The following is a 16285-nucleotide window of genomic DNA, read 5'->3' as shown; positions in this document are numbered from 1 at the left end:
ATGATATCTGTGTGAAACACTGTGGTAAAAGAGCAGATAGAAGCACTGTTGGAGAAAATTGAATTTTTACTTGAGGGAACGGTGCTCCTGGAATAGAATGCGCACCTTGTATATTGTTTATTGGTTTCATATTTGCTAATTACGGTAATATATACCAAAAGCAGGCTGCATGCATTTAGAAACCCCGGTATTATTATTTTATGTATATGTATATATACACAGAATTAAACATGGCTGTCGTCTTACCTTTCCTGAAAGAAGGCTGCCAATGTATAGCATAGACAGAGTTTTCATGGCCAGCTAGCACAGACTCTAAGGTAATTGCATATGTAAAATCTGAATCTAAAATGTAAAAGCACAAAAAGAACATATAAATATTTCTGTAAGATTGACTATTACCACATAATAAAGCTACTACCTGAATTTTTTTTTTTTTTAAACCACCAGCAAACAAGACAAGAAAATACTCAGAATAATTTTGAGATCGCTTATTCGCCTACTTTTTGATACTTTTCAAACTGCAGAGTGCTGAAAAGTTATTTGAAAGAGAAAATAAAAAATGATATTCAAGGAGAAAACTCAGGAGGAAAAGTGAATTGCATATGGGCCCATGTGTTTGTGCAAACAACGGATGAATGGAGGCAACCTGATGGAGCTCGCGGTGCACATAAGATCAGACACGACAGCCATCATACTCATGTGTATGTTGTTATGACCCTTCCATCTGATCATATACTGAAATTGTGGCCATAAATCACCTTATTTGTACCAGACCTGAGACCTATCATTCCGCCGCCGGTTAGCTGGGCGCAGGTTGAGCCAAACGATGGCTAACCCTGCTGCCGCTCAAATAACTGGTGCCATTAAATACCAACCCCGAATTACCCTTTACACCCCCGCGCACTACAGCATTCGTGCTATGGTGGCACCCAGCTTCAGCTCCAAAACCAGCTGCTTTGTGAGACATATATTACAGAAACCACTTTACTATAGACATATTGCTTTGTCATAAACAAAAGAAAACAGCAAAACATAAATCCTGAACGGCCACAAGCAAGAAACTTTCACGGTTTCAGGCTGTCAGTTCAGAGCACAGTCATGTAGGTGTAGATTTAGATAACTTTACCTGTAATAACATCTACACAAATTACAGGGATACATGCAAAAATATATTGCTAATGCAGTCTTACATTTTTTAAAGGAGTGTTATCTCACCTATAAAAATATCATTGTTTTCACACCTGGGTTCCAACAAGACAGCATGGAAAAGCAGTGACCTAGTTATATTGTCAGTACAACAAAAAGGCACAGCTCAAGTAATCTCAATCTAGATGCCAGGATATCAACAGCTAGACTGCTGTGTGTCATTGCAGGGCTGAGGCTGTACAGACACATTGTTAGCCTACAGGCTAGCAACACAAACCGAAGTGTGACCTAGGTGGCAGGCAAGAAAATAGATGGGCAGCATTTACCCGTGCAGCTTGCATGCAGGGAAACACTGCAGATTCGGCCCATATTCCGTGTTAGTGGAAATAGGCCCTTCCTTTTCAGGCACAGAAGTGACAGCTTCTGTCTTGTCTGTACCTTGTCGGGAATATAGTAAACCTCACTGATAAGCAAATTACAGCCATACTAAATTTCCAGGAAGAATAATACTTCTGAGGATGAAGATAGATAAAAAAGGTCAATAGTTCATGTATCTCAACTCTGGGACACTAAAGGCCCATACACACGCCGTACAAATGTCTGTACAGACACGTGTTGAGCAACGGTACGTACGATGGTTTGTTCGTGTGGACACGGCAAGTGACAAAGAGTGTCAACAGACTGTCTGCAGACACAGCCATGTTTGAGCGATTCAATTGGTGAACCTCTTGTGACTTTTGTCTCACAAACCGTCACTTAGTCTGTTGGTGTCCTGTCGTGTGTACGAAAGTCTTCTACAAACTGCAGAGTCGTTACCATAGCACTACTACTACTACTACACGTAGTCTGTGACGGACAGCTTCCATTGTGTCTTCACCCTTTGTTGTCACGTATATGTACAACAGTCGCAAACTCAAATTGTCGCTACCATAAATATGTTGTTGTCTGTCACTGCCTCACAACTATAGACAAATGTATGCCGTATGTATGGGCCTTTACTAGATTGCCATTGGGCAGAGACAATAAATCATTTAATCTACTTTGTAAATGTTTAAAAATAAATTAAAACCATGGGATGCCTAAAAAAAAGAAAGAAAGTGCTACCCATATCAGTCATATCATTATTTTAACCAGCGATGTTCACACTCGTTTTCAGGAGGATAACATAATTAAAAATAAAAGATTCTGGTAGAAAACTGTTATTACTAGTTGAATTAAAGGAAAGTTAGAGCTAATCCTACTAGGGGCAGGACATGGGGGATGTTGCTTTGACAGTAAATTGTAAGAATCTATATGTTGGTTGCTATTGGCAACAACACTACACCTTTGTTCCGGCACCAGCAACTTATTAGAGCTGCAAGTCACTCGACTCTCATCCCAGCAACAGCATAGGAGATAGAACTTCTTAGGCGTCCTCAAAGTTTAGGAGTTTATTCAGTGAACAGATATACAGTACATGTGGTTACATCTTAGCGAAGCAGATTGTTCTGTTAAAGCTCTTGGCTCCCTTGCATGGAAACCAGGTTTTCTCTTCCATCTATACTATGTTACATCTAGACTATGTGATATCTAGACTACGTAGCTCTTAGTCCTATATACAGCATACAGTTAGATAAGATGACAAGACATATTATAAATAAAAGTAAAGGGTTGAAGCCAGCAGTCACAGAAAGAAGAGTGACTCTCTGCAGCCGATCACCTGCTTTAATACTGGTCACTAGAGTTAAATGTGACATCATCTGAGCCATACCCCCAAGCCTACAATTGGTTCAGACCCTCGTGGTATCATGCCACGCACAGTTGTTACTGCGCATGGCCTGGAAAGTCCCATGTTCCAGGCACCGGTCATCTTGTTCTGTAACATAACAGATGTTTACAGAACAAGACTGCCTATCTGTCTGTACATTGGGTAGATAAACTCTTTAACCTTGGCTGGTTCTGTGTAAGGCACAAACACCCATGTTCCAGTGTTTCTAGAAATGCTGTTTGAAGGGAGACTCTGCACATCAAGTCTTTGAACTAAACTCAGTACAGGTAACTGAGGTCTACGACTTCAATCATATAATACTTAAATTATAACATAAATGCTGTACACGGTTCTGGTTCCCTGACTATTCTATCTCAGTTCTGATGATCGGATGTTGAAATGTACAGTGTACAGTATATCTGGCAAGCCAGGAGGAGGTAATGGGTTTTACAACTCTGCATAGGGAAAGTGCAAAGACTTTCCTGACAAAGCTTCTAAAGACACAGTTTCTTACTAAGAAAACTCAAAATTAAAGTGGACCCAAATTAAAAATACAAGATTTCAGAAATAAATCTATTTTCTAAATTATAATAATAAATAGCAGCCTTTTTTCAGCTGCATGAAGACAAATATAAAATATTTTACATTTATTGGAGAAACCCCTCCCTTCCTTTCAAATTGCCGGGATTTTTCCGGCAAACTGGTGGAGTAGATGGTGTCCGGCAATGGAGGAATTGCTAATGGCTGCCCCAGTATAACCCTAGCTATGAAAAGAGAAGGCTGAAAAGCATGCACTGAAATGATCATAGGTTTGAAGGAGTGTTTATCTTTGTATGTGTCAGAGTGGTGCAACTAAATATTTTTAGTTTGGGTCCGCTTTAAGGGGTACTCTGGTGCAGTGCAAGCCTTTAGGTCCGTTCTTTATAATGGTTAGCAAATCCGTCACAGTGTACAGGATTAAAAACGTAAATGGCAAAACAGTTGGGAGCGATAAACCCACATCAGTATCGGTTTTGTGATGTTAAAATTCAATGACTGGTTAATTTTAAAACCGAAACTGGTCATTATTTATGTATGAAGTAAAATAAGTTTGTATTTTGGTGGCTAGACAAAGGAGTATAGGGTTTTTCATAATCTACTGCCATGTTAACCTTCCAGAAGAGCTACAAGAGATAAAACATAATTTGCACTGGTCTAAACTCTACATCTTGCGCATTTCATTCAGACACAAACATTTAAAAAAAATGTGTAGAATGTAGAAAGTTAAACATCCACACAATGCCATATCTGGAATAAATTCTGAGATTTCATTACAGCAAAAGCAACCTTGCTTATGCAATGCCCCTGCACTACATATTGTTGTATAATTTACACAGCTTTCCACATGCTAACGGTGATAAAATATTTGTATGTGTTAAATGCGATCACATTTTTCCAGAAGTAAATACTCCCTGAAGTGAAAGATACAGTGCAAATAACACTGCTTATTCCAATCCATGTTCCCCATTACAACAAAAACAAACAATGGAGACAAGAAGGTTTTTGTTATGATGATATAAAATGAATAGCGGCTCTGGCAGAGCACACTGGAGAGCAGCAAAGCCAACAGGCACATAATCAATACAGTGACATGTGAAATATTTCCCTTATGAGTTGCAGGGTAGAGTATCACTTCTGCGCTCTACTGAATTACAATGACTACTTCAAAAGACTAAACTATTCTTTTCCCGGATTACAATCTTTTCTCTGACAAAGAAGGTGATTGCACCGCAAAAGAATCAAAGCTGTCTGCAAGGAAAATGTAATATGTATTTGCTGTGATGCACAATGGCATAGCGGAATTGAATTATTTTCCTTGTAACACAGACATCTTTTCTTTATTTGCACATTTACAGTGTCGACTGGTCTGAATCATTTCCACATCCAAAAGAATATAAATTACTGATGTCTACCAAAATAGCAAGTTTCACAATTATAGAACTGATAATATTTCAATACTTAAGTTGAAAATACTACAAAGGTTAAAGTTAGTTTTTATAAAAACATGATTGTTTCAGCATGAAGTAAGCTGCAAATGAGGTCATTCAGAAAACCCACCAAATTAAAAAAATCAAACCCTCAGAACATTCATCCATACATGCAAATAGACATATTCAGAGGCAGTCTTACAATGCAGGGGGTAGTGGAAAGCAAGAGGTTAATGGTAGTGATAAGCATGGGTATACCCAACCATAGGTTAGTTCATAAATACTTCTTCTGAAACAAGTATTTGCACAAATGCTTTCTTACAATGCCATCAATGGACTCTTCCATGTAAAAAGAGGGTGGGAAAGGCAGCGAGGCAAAAGTATTTTTCCTGGAGATATGTTATTACGGTTTGTACTTCTAGAGATTTATATGGGCTTTGCCCTGTGAGCTAGTAACATGCTAGGCATGAAAACTTCCATTTCACCCATGCCTAAACAATCACAAAGTTTGCTAGTGAATTACATACTTAGGTATTCCAGACCCCCATCAATTGCTGGAATGTCAATCTTTCTTCCTGGGGGATAAAAAACAAACAAACTGGTGAGAACCAGGAGCCCTTTTATGGTGTAAAGTAATGCAGAAAGGAAAGATAACAAAACCAGGTTGCAGAATGGTAGCCATAGATTTCAGCTTGAAAGTGGTTGAACCAACCACCAAGAGAGGGTGGACTGGTTTTAGTGTAGTTAGGTTGCACTCCAAAAAATGGGATAATAGATGGGAAAATGTAAAAAAAAACAAAAAAAACAATTGCACAAACTAAAAACCGACCCCCCCATGGGGGCTCTGAGGTGTAACACCGAGAGGGAGCCGCCTGTAATATGTTTGTGACATGACTGTCTTAATGTATGGTAATGTAGATTATTGTTCACGTATATATGTTAAATTATGGTATATGTGTATTCTATTCTGCCAGGTTCTAAAATGGTCATTATAGTTCACAGCAACTGAAGAAGTTGCTATTGTTCATAAAACATTTTCTTTCTGCCTTTGTGTAGCATAAGAACAATGAATTGCTGTGCAATAAGTTACATTAGTTCCATTTTCTTACATTCCTTGTCCGTGCGGCAACATTTTCTTTCTGCCTTTCTGCAAAATAAGAACATTTTCTGATCACGAGCTGAAATGGCAATGTGCTCTTTCTGCGCTTGCACAGAATAAGAACATGTTCAGATCACACGCCAGGAACATGTTACGATCATGCGCTAGGAACATGTTCTGATTGGTTGCTTATGCTCTTGCGCTGCTATGATGATTTATCTAAGGCAGGGGAAAACTCTTTGATTTTGGGACCTTCCAGAAGACCAGCAGACGTGCTGTTTGTGTATTCCAGGTGTTTTCCCCTTTGAGATCGCAGAGGTCCCCCGAATCTCCCTGGGTGATGCTACAACAGCTGGTAAAGTAGTGTTGATGCATATTTCTAATTACTCTAACTATGATTCTGCATGCTTAGATAATATTGCATTAGGATCTTAGGACTAAATAAACTATTCATTTGAGTTGAATACACGTTTTGCAGCAATTTTGTTTATTCCTATTTTAGAGTGGTGAGCGAAGTTAAAACAGCGCCCCAAAGGATGTACAAAATTATTAAAAACATATGAAAGCCCAATAATAAAAAAAAAAACCTTACCCCAAGATGAAAACTAATACATGATAAAAAAAAAAATAATTTATTAAAAAAAAAAACACACCAGATAATGCTTTTCGGGGGTATCCGCTTCCCCGGGTTAATAAAACAGCGTCTCAAGGTAAGAGTGTATTGGCTCAAAGCACCTATACATTTTATACATCCTTTAGGGTTCTAAGTCTTAAATTCCGGCAATGGGCAGCAATCAAACTGTACTGCATGATGTACAGTATTTACGGTAATGTCCTTTAAAGGGAAACTGAAATGAGAGGGATATGGCAGCTGATACAGTATTTATTTCCTTTTAAACAATGCCATTTTCCTGGCTGCAATGATGAACCTGTGCCTCTAATACTTTTAGCTATAGACCCTGAACAAGCATGTAGATCAACTGTTTCTGACTTCTATTTGACTAGATTAGCTACATGCTTGTTTCAGGTGTGCGATTCAAACACTACTAGTAGTCAGAAAGATCAGAAGAACAGCCAGGCAACTAATATTATTTAAAAGGAAAAAATATGGCAGTATTCATGCCTCACACTTCAGGTTCCCTTTACGTTTCTCTGTTTCTGGACCTGCCCATTCATTAGAGGTGTTGCTACAGAAATTCTACTTTTAAGATTTTTGGTTGATAAATTACCTTTTAGAGGCTTTAAATATTTTCATTAGTCCTTTTGTTAAGCCTTTAGCAGCCAGTTTATTTAGAGACTTGCAGGTGCTCCAGGCCAATTTATTTTAGCACATTTTTTATTTCTTTATTTGTTACATTTTCTTGCTACAGCTGTACTGTTGTAAAGTGTATTTATGGGCACTTGTCACTAGGGGGAAGTGTGAGACAATAACAGAGGACTTCTGCTTTCAGTTTCTTTATTTTCTGCTAGGGAGAGAGATCACAGCATTCAAAGAATTTGCAGCACAGCGAGTTCTGCCGACTGAGGACAAAAGCAGTGCACTTCTCTCAAACGAGATAACTCTATTGAAGCTGCTAATGGGTGAAAGGACCCACTTTCACTAAAAAAAAGTAACACGTAAAATAACTGCACATACACAGAATGTAAATTTTTTCCAGGCCCTATAACAATTATCCTTTTACTATACCGCTATCACTTAAAGAAGTTATTTAAAGAAAAAGAAAAGAAATTCCAGAGGATCCCCCATAAAGCGTTGGACTAGTAGAAAAAAAAAAGTAATAATGCATACAGTGAAATAACAGCAACATAGGAGAAAATGTCATTAATAGTATTACAAACACAAAGGCAAAGAGCACACTTATTTGAATTGCATATATTTAAGTCTATGGGCCACACAAAGAATAAATTGGTGTGCATTTTACAATGCGAATTATGTGCGTTTTAAAATTGCATAGCAATTCCCCTTTTCCACATACTGTATGTAAATCACATGTGATTAGCATACAATGCTTACCTATAAAGTGAGCCACAAAGGTATGCATTTTTGTAAAATATAGATTAGATAAATGTTTTATTTCTCTTGTTGAAAAGGCAGATTATTAAAAATGCATAAGAAGCATGAAAAACAAACTTAACCCCACATCCATAGAGGAAAACACACATTCCTTAAAACACAATTTTCTGCACAGACAAGTGTGCTTTCTTGCGAGACTTCAACAGATTGCACACGGTTCTACTCCCTTCGGGCTGCCAGAGCTATCACCAATATGTCTGACTGGGAGAAGGGAAGCCATCACACATGATCTCGACTATATACAGTATTCGTCTACATTGGATAGTGATTGTAAAGGAAAACCTGTGATTATCAGATGAGGGGAGATTTGGGGCTTCCTATCTCGGGGAATCAGGTGGGGAGGCTTCAACAGATGGTTCGCTAGTCATCAATTAGCATACATTCAGGAGATTTAGGATTCCAAGTATAAACTTTTGGTTAGGTGGTACAGGCTGCCCTGTATCACCTTTCCTCTCCACTCTCCATCAAGGAATAGTTTGCTTAATTAAAGAGAATCTGTATTGTTAAAATCGCTCAAAAGTAAACATACCAGTGCGTTAGGGGACATCTATTACCGTCTGTCACAATTTCGCCGCTCCTCGCCGCATTAAAAGTGGTTAAAAACAGTTTTAAAAAGTTTGTTTGTAAACAAACAAAATGGCCACCAAAACAGGAAGTAGGTTGATGTACAGTATGTCCACACATAGAAAATACGTCCATACACAAGCAGGCTGTATACAGCATTCCTTTTGAATCTCAAGAGATCATTTGTGTGTTTCTTTCCCCCATGCACTGAAGTTTCAGGCTGCTCTTTTCTTCCTGCAAACAGCTTTGCCCTTGTTTGTAATTCCTCAGTATGTGAAAGCCCAGCCAGCTCAGAGGACGATTTATCCAGCTTGTAAAAGATAAGAGAGAAGAGAGAAGCTGCTCTAATCTAAATATCACACAGGCAGTGTGCAGAGAGGGGCCTGAAAGGGTGAGTTCATAGCAGAACCACAACACTGAAGAACTTGGCAGCCTTCCAGACACAGGCCGACAAGTCTGACAGGGGAAAGATACATTGATTTATTACAGAGACTGTGATAGTATGAAGTGCTGCAGTTAGCCAGAACACATTAGAATAGCTTTTGGAACTTGTAGGATGATAAAAAACAGGATGCAATTTTTGTTACGGAGTCTCTTTAAATAAACAAAACTCACAGGGCTGAAGAGACCGTTCTTATGAGCAAAGAGAAGTATGAAACATACAGAGACATTTGGTTCTCCTGGACAGAGTTTAAATCCTCTAATGAATGTGCCAGTTACCTTTCTGATGATTCGTCTGTGGCACAGTGGTCCAGCCATGCTGTGCTGTTGTCCCCCTCAGTAGTTGTTTGGGGATGATGTGCATCATAACCTGAACTTCATAACATTGTTTTTCTATTTCCTTAGTTGTTTCTTTTTCTGTCCAGTCAACATCATAGGATTATGGTACCTTATTTCATGGTGTACGTTATTGAAGCACTTTCCTATACATTGGAAAGGTGTCATTTATAAAGTGTATAGCTCTACCATGTTTAGGTCTTCTTGTTTGCTACGATTATATTGTTTGTGCACAAACTAAACCAGTTGAACTGGCGTCTGCTACTTTTATCCTATTTGGTACTGATCTGAATGTGTATTTTTTTTTTTTAAATATACTTTATTTTATTTTGAAGAAGAAAAAGCATTTTAAACAGAACAACAAGTGGTTCATCACAGTCTTGAACAAAATAAATACAGATAACAATAGCACTTAGTTGGGAGGGGCATTCCTAGCCACAGGTCAGATATAACCTAGGTACTCCCAGGGGGTACTTCTGATGGTTCCAGGGGGTACTCAGGCTTGATGTACTTAAAAAGGAACTCCACTGAAAATAATGTAATAAAAAAGTGCTTCATTTTTACAATAATTATGTATAATTATAAATAGATTTAGTCATTGTTTGCCCATTGTCAGAATGTAAATCAGGGATTTAATTTTTTTTTACATTTATTACATGGTGACATTTTTACTGTTGGCAGGTGATGTAGCTGCTGCATGCTTTTTTGGCAGTTGGAAACAGCTGTAAACAGCTATTTCCCACAATGTAACAGGGTTCACAGACAGGAAACTGCCAGGAGTACCATGGTCCTCAGAAGTTTCACGCACAGCAGCAGCACTGTGTGACTTATAAAAATGTCCTGGAAATTTTTCAGAACCAATTATGTATAAGAATTAAATATATATTTGTCAAGGGGTACTTGTGATGATGTTTACTATGCTAGGGGGTACTTGGTGAGTACAGGGCTTTAAAAGGGGTACATACCAATAAAATGTTGAGAAATACTGAGATATAACATTCCAAACTATTGTGCACAACAGTTAAAATCCTAAGCCCAGGGGCCTATCCCTTCCCCCACTATTAATGCTTAAAGAGTAAAACTGTAGTGTTACCACTATTAAACGGAGTATATGAAGGAGAGAAATAGAATGGGTCCTCTGAAGACCAGATCCAGAGAACCCATTAGAATGAAATAAAGAAGGAAAGATTTATAGAAAGATCCGCGCCGGGCCGAACCCAAATAGACCTCACGTCATCTAGTAAAAAACTCAAGTTTACGAGGAAAAATGTGGAATCACCCCATTACGAAGGGGAAAATGTAAAATATTTATGTATCCTGGGGAATTTGTAGGTATTCTTCTGATTCTAGAAACATATCCCAGTGAATCCATGTACGTGAGAAGGCCTCGTCCCTATCATGTAAGGTGTGGGTCAAAGACTCCATCTGATAGACAAACTTTATCTCATTGATCCATTCCCTTATTGAAGGCACAGATCGTGATTTCCAGTGGCGAGCAATAAGGACTGTTGCAACTTGGATCAAATGGCGAGAAAGAGAGCGCTTGAATTTTTTAAAGGGTTTTGGGGTATTATGGAGCAAGTAGTATGAGGGATCTTCAATCGGATCTCCGTCTGTTAAAATTGTAATGTATTTCTGGACCGATTGCCAAAATGGTTTTATAGCTTCGCAGTCCCAGAATATATGGGTTAATGAACCTACTGCATTGTCACATCGCCAACATTGAGAGCTAGTATTAGGGAAGATTTTATTTAATCTGCTCGGAGTCAGGTACCACCTGGACAAGATTTTATAATTGGACTCTTTGATCCGAGAGGACATTGAGGCAGATTGATTTAGCGTGAGTATCTTCTGCCAACGCTCATCAGAAAATACACAGTTAAGTTCTGATTCTCATTTAGATTTGAGTTCTAGCGACCAGGTGGTATCTGAGAGCAGAAGTTGATATAATTGGGAAAGCGTTTTTTTTAATGGTGCCCTTAGATAAACATAAATTCTCAATAGTAGAGAGTGGTCTAGAAAGTTGCTTCCTATTTCCCAGAGAACTGAGAAAGTGGACAAATTCGTCCAAAAATGGACATGAACGTGAGTCACGTATCTGTGAAAGTGGGATCCAAGCTTTATTTTGTATGAGGTCACCCATTCTCCAGCAAGCATAGCTTTGAGAAGAACAGCCTGGGGGGGAATAATGGGTTGTTTAGTAAGGGCACCATAGGGGAAGGCCAAGGAGATAAATCTGGGAGATGGCGGACCCTAAAGAGAGCATTTAAGGTGGACTTCACAAAGAGATATTCATTTTGTATTTTAAAAGAGGACCAAGGATAAACACAAAGCTCTGTGCCAACAAGATCTTGCTCCAGTTGTACCCATCTTTTTTGATTGGAGTTCCTGTGCCAGTCAACTAGGCGAGTCAAGGATGCTGCGGAGTGATATTTTCCCATGTCCGGCACAGCTAAACCACCAGAATCTTTGGGCAGAACGAGTGCAGTGTACCGAATGCGTGGGGGCTTGCGTTTCCAGATGAACCGTGAAAACTGCTTCCGTAAAGTCTTAAAGTGTTCCGCTGGCAAGCCTATTGGTATGGTTTGGTAAAGGTATAGTATTCTTGGTAAAATGTTCATTTTTATAATGTTGATCCTTCCTAACCAGGAAAAGCAAGGCTTGTCCCAACGCTGTAGATCAGAAGTTAGAGTATGGGTCAAAGGGACAAAATTGAGTCTGTACAAATCAATTAGTGAAGAGGGATGAATGTGTATTTTTGACACTGATACATAAAGACACTTTGCACCTTTTTCAATGCTTGATCTAAATAAAAATGATATTAAAAAAGGAAAAGTGTGCACCCAGCCTAGGTGCTTTAGCAAACTTTACAACGTGTGCATAAATGCATTTTTACTTGCGTTTCCTAATGCAAACTAAGTGTGTTGCCACTCTTTTCAGCATGTGCATTTGTGACCACGATACAACACAGAAAAACTTAAGTGAAAATGTTCCCCGCCATGCAATAAAACACCATACAGAAACACACAGTCTAGAAACTTTCACATTACCAAATCACATACCATGTGCAGACAGTACGTCAAAGCTGACAGCACTGCACAGTGTGCGCATGAGCGCTTCCCAGTTCCCCATATTCTACCCATAAAGTCCTCCATTTTAATGCTGAATCCACCAATATTCACAGCACTGTACTACAAAACTGCCCATCATTCTAGTAATTGTGTTAAAAATGTTCTTATTACATTGTTGACATAATAAGAGGCACTTATTATACTTTACATAATAGGTACTTTGTTGAACAAACTTTATCAAACTTTACAACGTGTGCATAAATGCATTTTTACTTGTGTTTCCTGATGCAAACTAAGGGCTGGTGCACACCAAAACCCGCTAGCAGATCCGCAAAATGCTAGCAGATTTTTAAACGCTTTTTTTTATTTTTATGAGGCGTTTTGCTAGCGTTTTGCGGATTGCTGCTGCGGTTTTCAGTATAGTAGATTTCATATATTGTTACAGTAAAGCTGTTACTGAACAGCTTCTGTAACAAAAACGCCTGCAAAACCGCTCTGAACAGGCGTTTTTCAGAGCGGTTTGCGTTTTTCCTATACTTAACATTGAGGCAGAAACGCATCCGAAATCCAAAAAATGCCTCACCCAGGCATTTTTCGTTTCTGCAAAACGCCTGCCGCTCTGGTGTGCACCACCCCATTGAGATACATTGACCAAGCAGATCCGCAGCCGCAAGCGGATCTGAAAACGCCCAAAAAGCCGCTCGGTGTGCACCAGCCCTAAGTGTGTTGCCACCCTTTTCAGCATGTGCATTTGTGACCACGATATAAAAAAATTATAGCAAATATGTGCATTATTCAGATCTAAAGTATACCATGAACTTACCGTATACAAAGTATGTGAACCCTTTGGAATTATATGGATTTCTGCACAAATTGGTCACAAAATGTGATCTGATCATCTAAGTCAAAACAATAGACAATAACAGTCTGCTTAAACGGATACCACACAAACAATTAAATGTCTCCATGTATTTATTGAACACACCATGTAAACATTCACAGTGCAGGTGGAAAAGATATGTGAACCCTTGGATTTAATAACTGGCTGAACCTCCTTTGGCAGCAACAACGTAAATCAAACATTTCCTGTAGTTGCAGATCAGACGTACACAACGGTCAGAAGTACTTTTTGACCATTCCTCTTTACAAAACGGTTTCATTTCAGCAATATTCTTGGGATGTCTGGTGTAAATCGCTTTCTTAAGATCATGCCACAGCATCTCAATCAGGTTGAGGTCAGGACTCTGAATAGGCCACTCTAGAAGGTGTATTTTCTGCTCCTCGAATCTGCTAAAGGCAGCTGCACTACAGACTGTGGCAGTGAGGGCTGACAGGCAGCGCTGTTTGAGTGGAGTGCTATAAAGATACTCCTGGGTTGTTTTGCAAAGCTATGGAAAAAGCTCACAGGCAATTAGGAGTATGAGTGGATATGCTGTGTAGCATGCATGCGAGAAAGATAGGCGGCTGCCGTGTAATGATAAAAGGTTTTAATATGCAGCTGCCTTTTGCAGATTCGAGCACACAGACCAGGCAGATATTCACAGAGGAGTACCATCAGATCCCTGTTTTATCTACGACAGAGGAGGATCAGCTCAATTGCCAAGCCCAATCCCTGGCTAGAGGGACAAAAGCCCTGCTGCTGGACAAACCTATATGAGCTTGCCAGCTACTAAACAAGGTGAGATTATTCCAGCCTTACTTGATCTATTATATACTGCTCCTTGAGTGTGCTCTATTTTCTGTCTTGCATTCCAGATTGAATTACCACTGCAGTGGATTTTAAAGAGCAGCACCCAATTTTCTATTTTGATTCTAACCACATTGATGCTCCACTGCTCGCTCTTTCTGTTCACAGAAGTTATTCACTCCACTATTTTTTGTGTGAGGCATCATTCACATCAGGCAATGCTTCTTGGGAAAAGCAAGCCCAAAACTAGTGTGTTTTTTTATAGGACAGGGCCGCTGTAACAAACACCACCAATCTCATCTCATAGATTGGACTCCAGTTTGCTAACAGCTCAGTCCAATTAGCCCTTGGAGGGGTTATTAGTGTAGGGTTTCACATACTTTTACCACCTGCACTGTGAATGTTCTAAATGGTGTGTTCAATAAAAACATGGTAGGAACAATGCAGAAAAGCACAACCCCAGGATTTCATGTGCGGATGTGCCACGGCAGACTCAGATACCACCTGAGTGTAACAGTCGAAAAGATCCAGCCGGCACCATCCAGTATATATAATGCTCTTTTATTTTATAGCCGTCATATAAATAGCGACGTTTCGGAGCAGTGTGCCCCTTGGCTTTATGATAGGCTAATTTGAAATTAATGATGTATTATATAAGATGTCTGTTACTCATTGCACTTTGAGGCTGTCATGGCTTGATAAAGGGGCACACTGCTCCGAAACGTCGCTATTTATATGACGGCTATAAAATAAAAGAGCATTATATATACTGGATGGTGCCGGCTGGATCTTTTCAATAAAAACATGGAAACATTTAACTGTTTGTGTGGTATTAGTTTAAGCAGACTGATTGTCTATTGTTGAGACTTGTAGATTTGAATTGAAGATCAGATCACATTTTATGACCAATTTGAGCAGAAATCCATATAATTCCAAAGGGTTCACATACTTTTTATTGTATTTGTATTCCAATTCAGTGTCATTTACCATTTCATAATGTTGCATAGTACACCTTAGAAACATCTGATCAAATGTAAAGTTCAGCTTTGCAGCCTCTGCATGGTGTATGGCCGGTTTTATTCCCCAACATTTGATGCCTCCATACCTATTGTATGCTCCATAGATTCTGTCTAATATTTAAATATGTAAGTATAAAAAGCTTCAGCATATGACCACTGCGCCCACAGCAATGATTATCCCTTCCTGGCACTGCAGGAGTAAATGTATATAAATTACTTAGCAGTGCATTAGACCAGCCAGAAAGTGAAACTAGTATTCCTATAACTGCATTTAGACAGAAAAAAAGGAAACAAATATTTGACAGGTTTCTTTCATAGCTTCAGGCTTAATGTTCATTAATACACATAAGTGACTCAAGTATTGCATTTGGTAATGTATTTGCAATACAGATGTCTGGCACCAACTCAAAATGATTTGCATCGCATTGCCCATCCCTACCAAGTAACACCACTGAATGTAAAGCTTTGATGTGTGGTGTTACAAACACTGCCAATCGGCTGCATATTAATTCTACCCAAATGGAGTCCATGGCCAGCAGGCTGAACTGCCTGACAAATGTGCAGTTCATCTTCCCTTGTGAAAGAGGCCTAACGCATGGCACTATTCACTGTAGTGAATGGTATGCATGCAATCTCAAATCTACGCTGACCACATCACAATGACTCTGCTTTGTACTACAGCACCCAGCCACCTATGCCGATAAAGTGTACAGGTAGTCCCCGGTTAACGAACGAGATGGGGTCTGTAGGTTTGTTCTTAACCTGAATCTGTTCTTAAGTCAGAACAATGTGCTATTTCTATCGCCTGTACCTCCTCTGTGCCTGCAGTGTCCCCCTCTGTGTCACCTCTGCCCTCTGTACCTGCTTATACAAGTATAAAAGCCATTTGTTCTTTGAGGGGTTTTTTTTTATCGATTTTCTCAAAAACTACAAGTCCAATTTGAAAAAAATTTTTGGGCTTGTTCCCATGGAAACACAATCTATGCCGTTCGTATCGGCGGGTCGTTCGTAAGTTAGGAGTTCGTAAGTCGGGGACTACCTATATAATAGTATTTATGGGAAATGAAACATTTGAAAAACATTTTTTATCTTCAGCTACAAAGGATTTTCATTAGAGAAAAAGCTGTGAAAAAA

The 16285-nt window shown here is 39.1% G+C and overlaps 1 protein-coding gene across 3 annotated transcripts in view; it reads right to left on the bottom strand.

Annotated features, from left to right (window-relative positions):
- ELP2 (elongator acetyltransferase complex subunit 2) overlaps positions 1-16285 on the bottom strand; it is a 158857-nt gene that overhangs the window by 82559 nt on the left and 60013 nt on the right. For 2 of the 3 annotated variants that reach the window (XM_068236709.1, XM_068236711.1), the window contains 2 exons: positions 5388-5435; positions 247-342 (listed from right to left, as the gene is read on the bottom strand). In XM_068236709.1, the coding sequence (XP_068092810.1) occupies positions 247-342; positions 5388-5435 (144 nt within the window). The remainder of the gene's footprint in view (positions 1-246; positions 343-5387; positions 5436-16285) is intronic. The other variant, XM_068236710.1, reaches the window with a different exon arrangement.

This window comes from Hyperolius riggenbachi, chromosome 5, assembly GCF_040937935.1.
Source record: "Hyperolius riggenbachi isolate aHypRig1 chromosome 5, aHypRig1.pri, whole genome shotgun sequence".
Classification (NCBI taxonomy): Eukaryota; Metazoa; Chordata; class Amphibia; order Anura; family Hyperoliidae; genus Hyperolius; species Hyperolius riggenbachi.
Note: the sequence above shows the minus strand (reverse complement) of the source record. Positions and strands in the feature narration are given on the sequence as shown.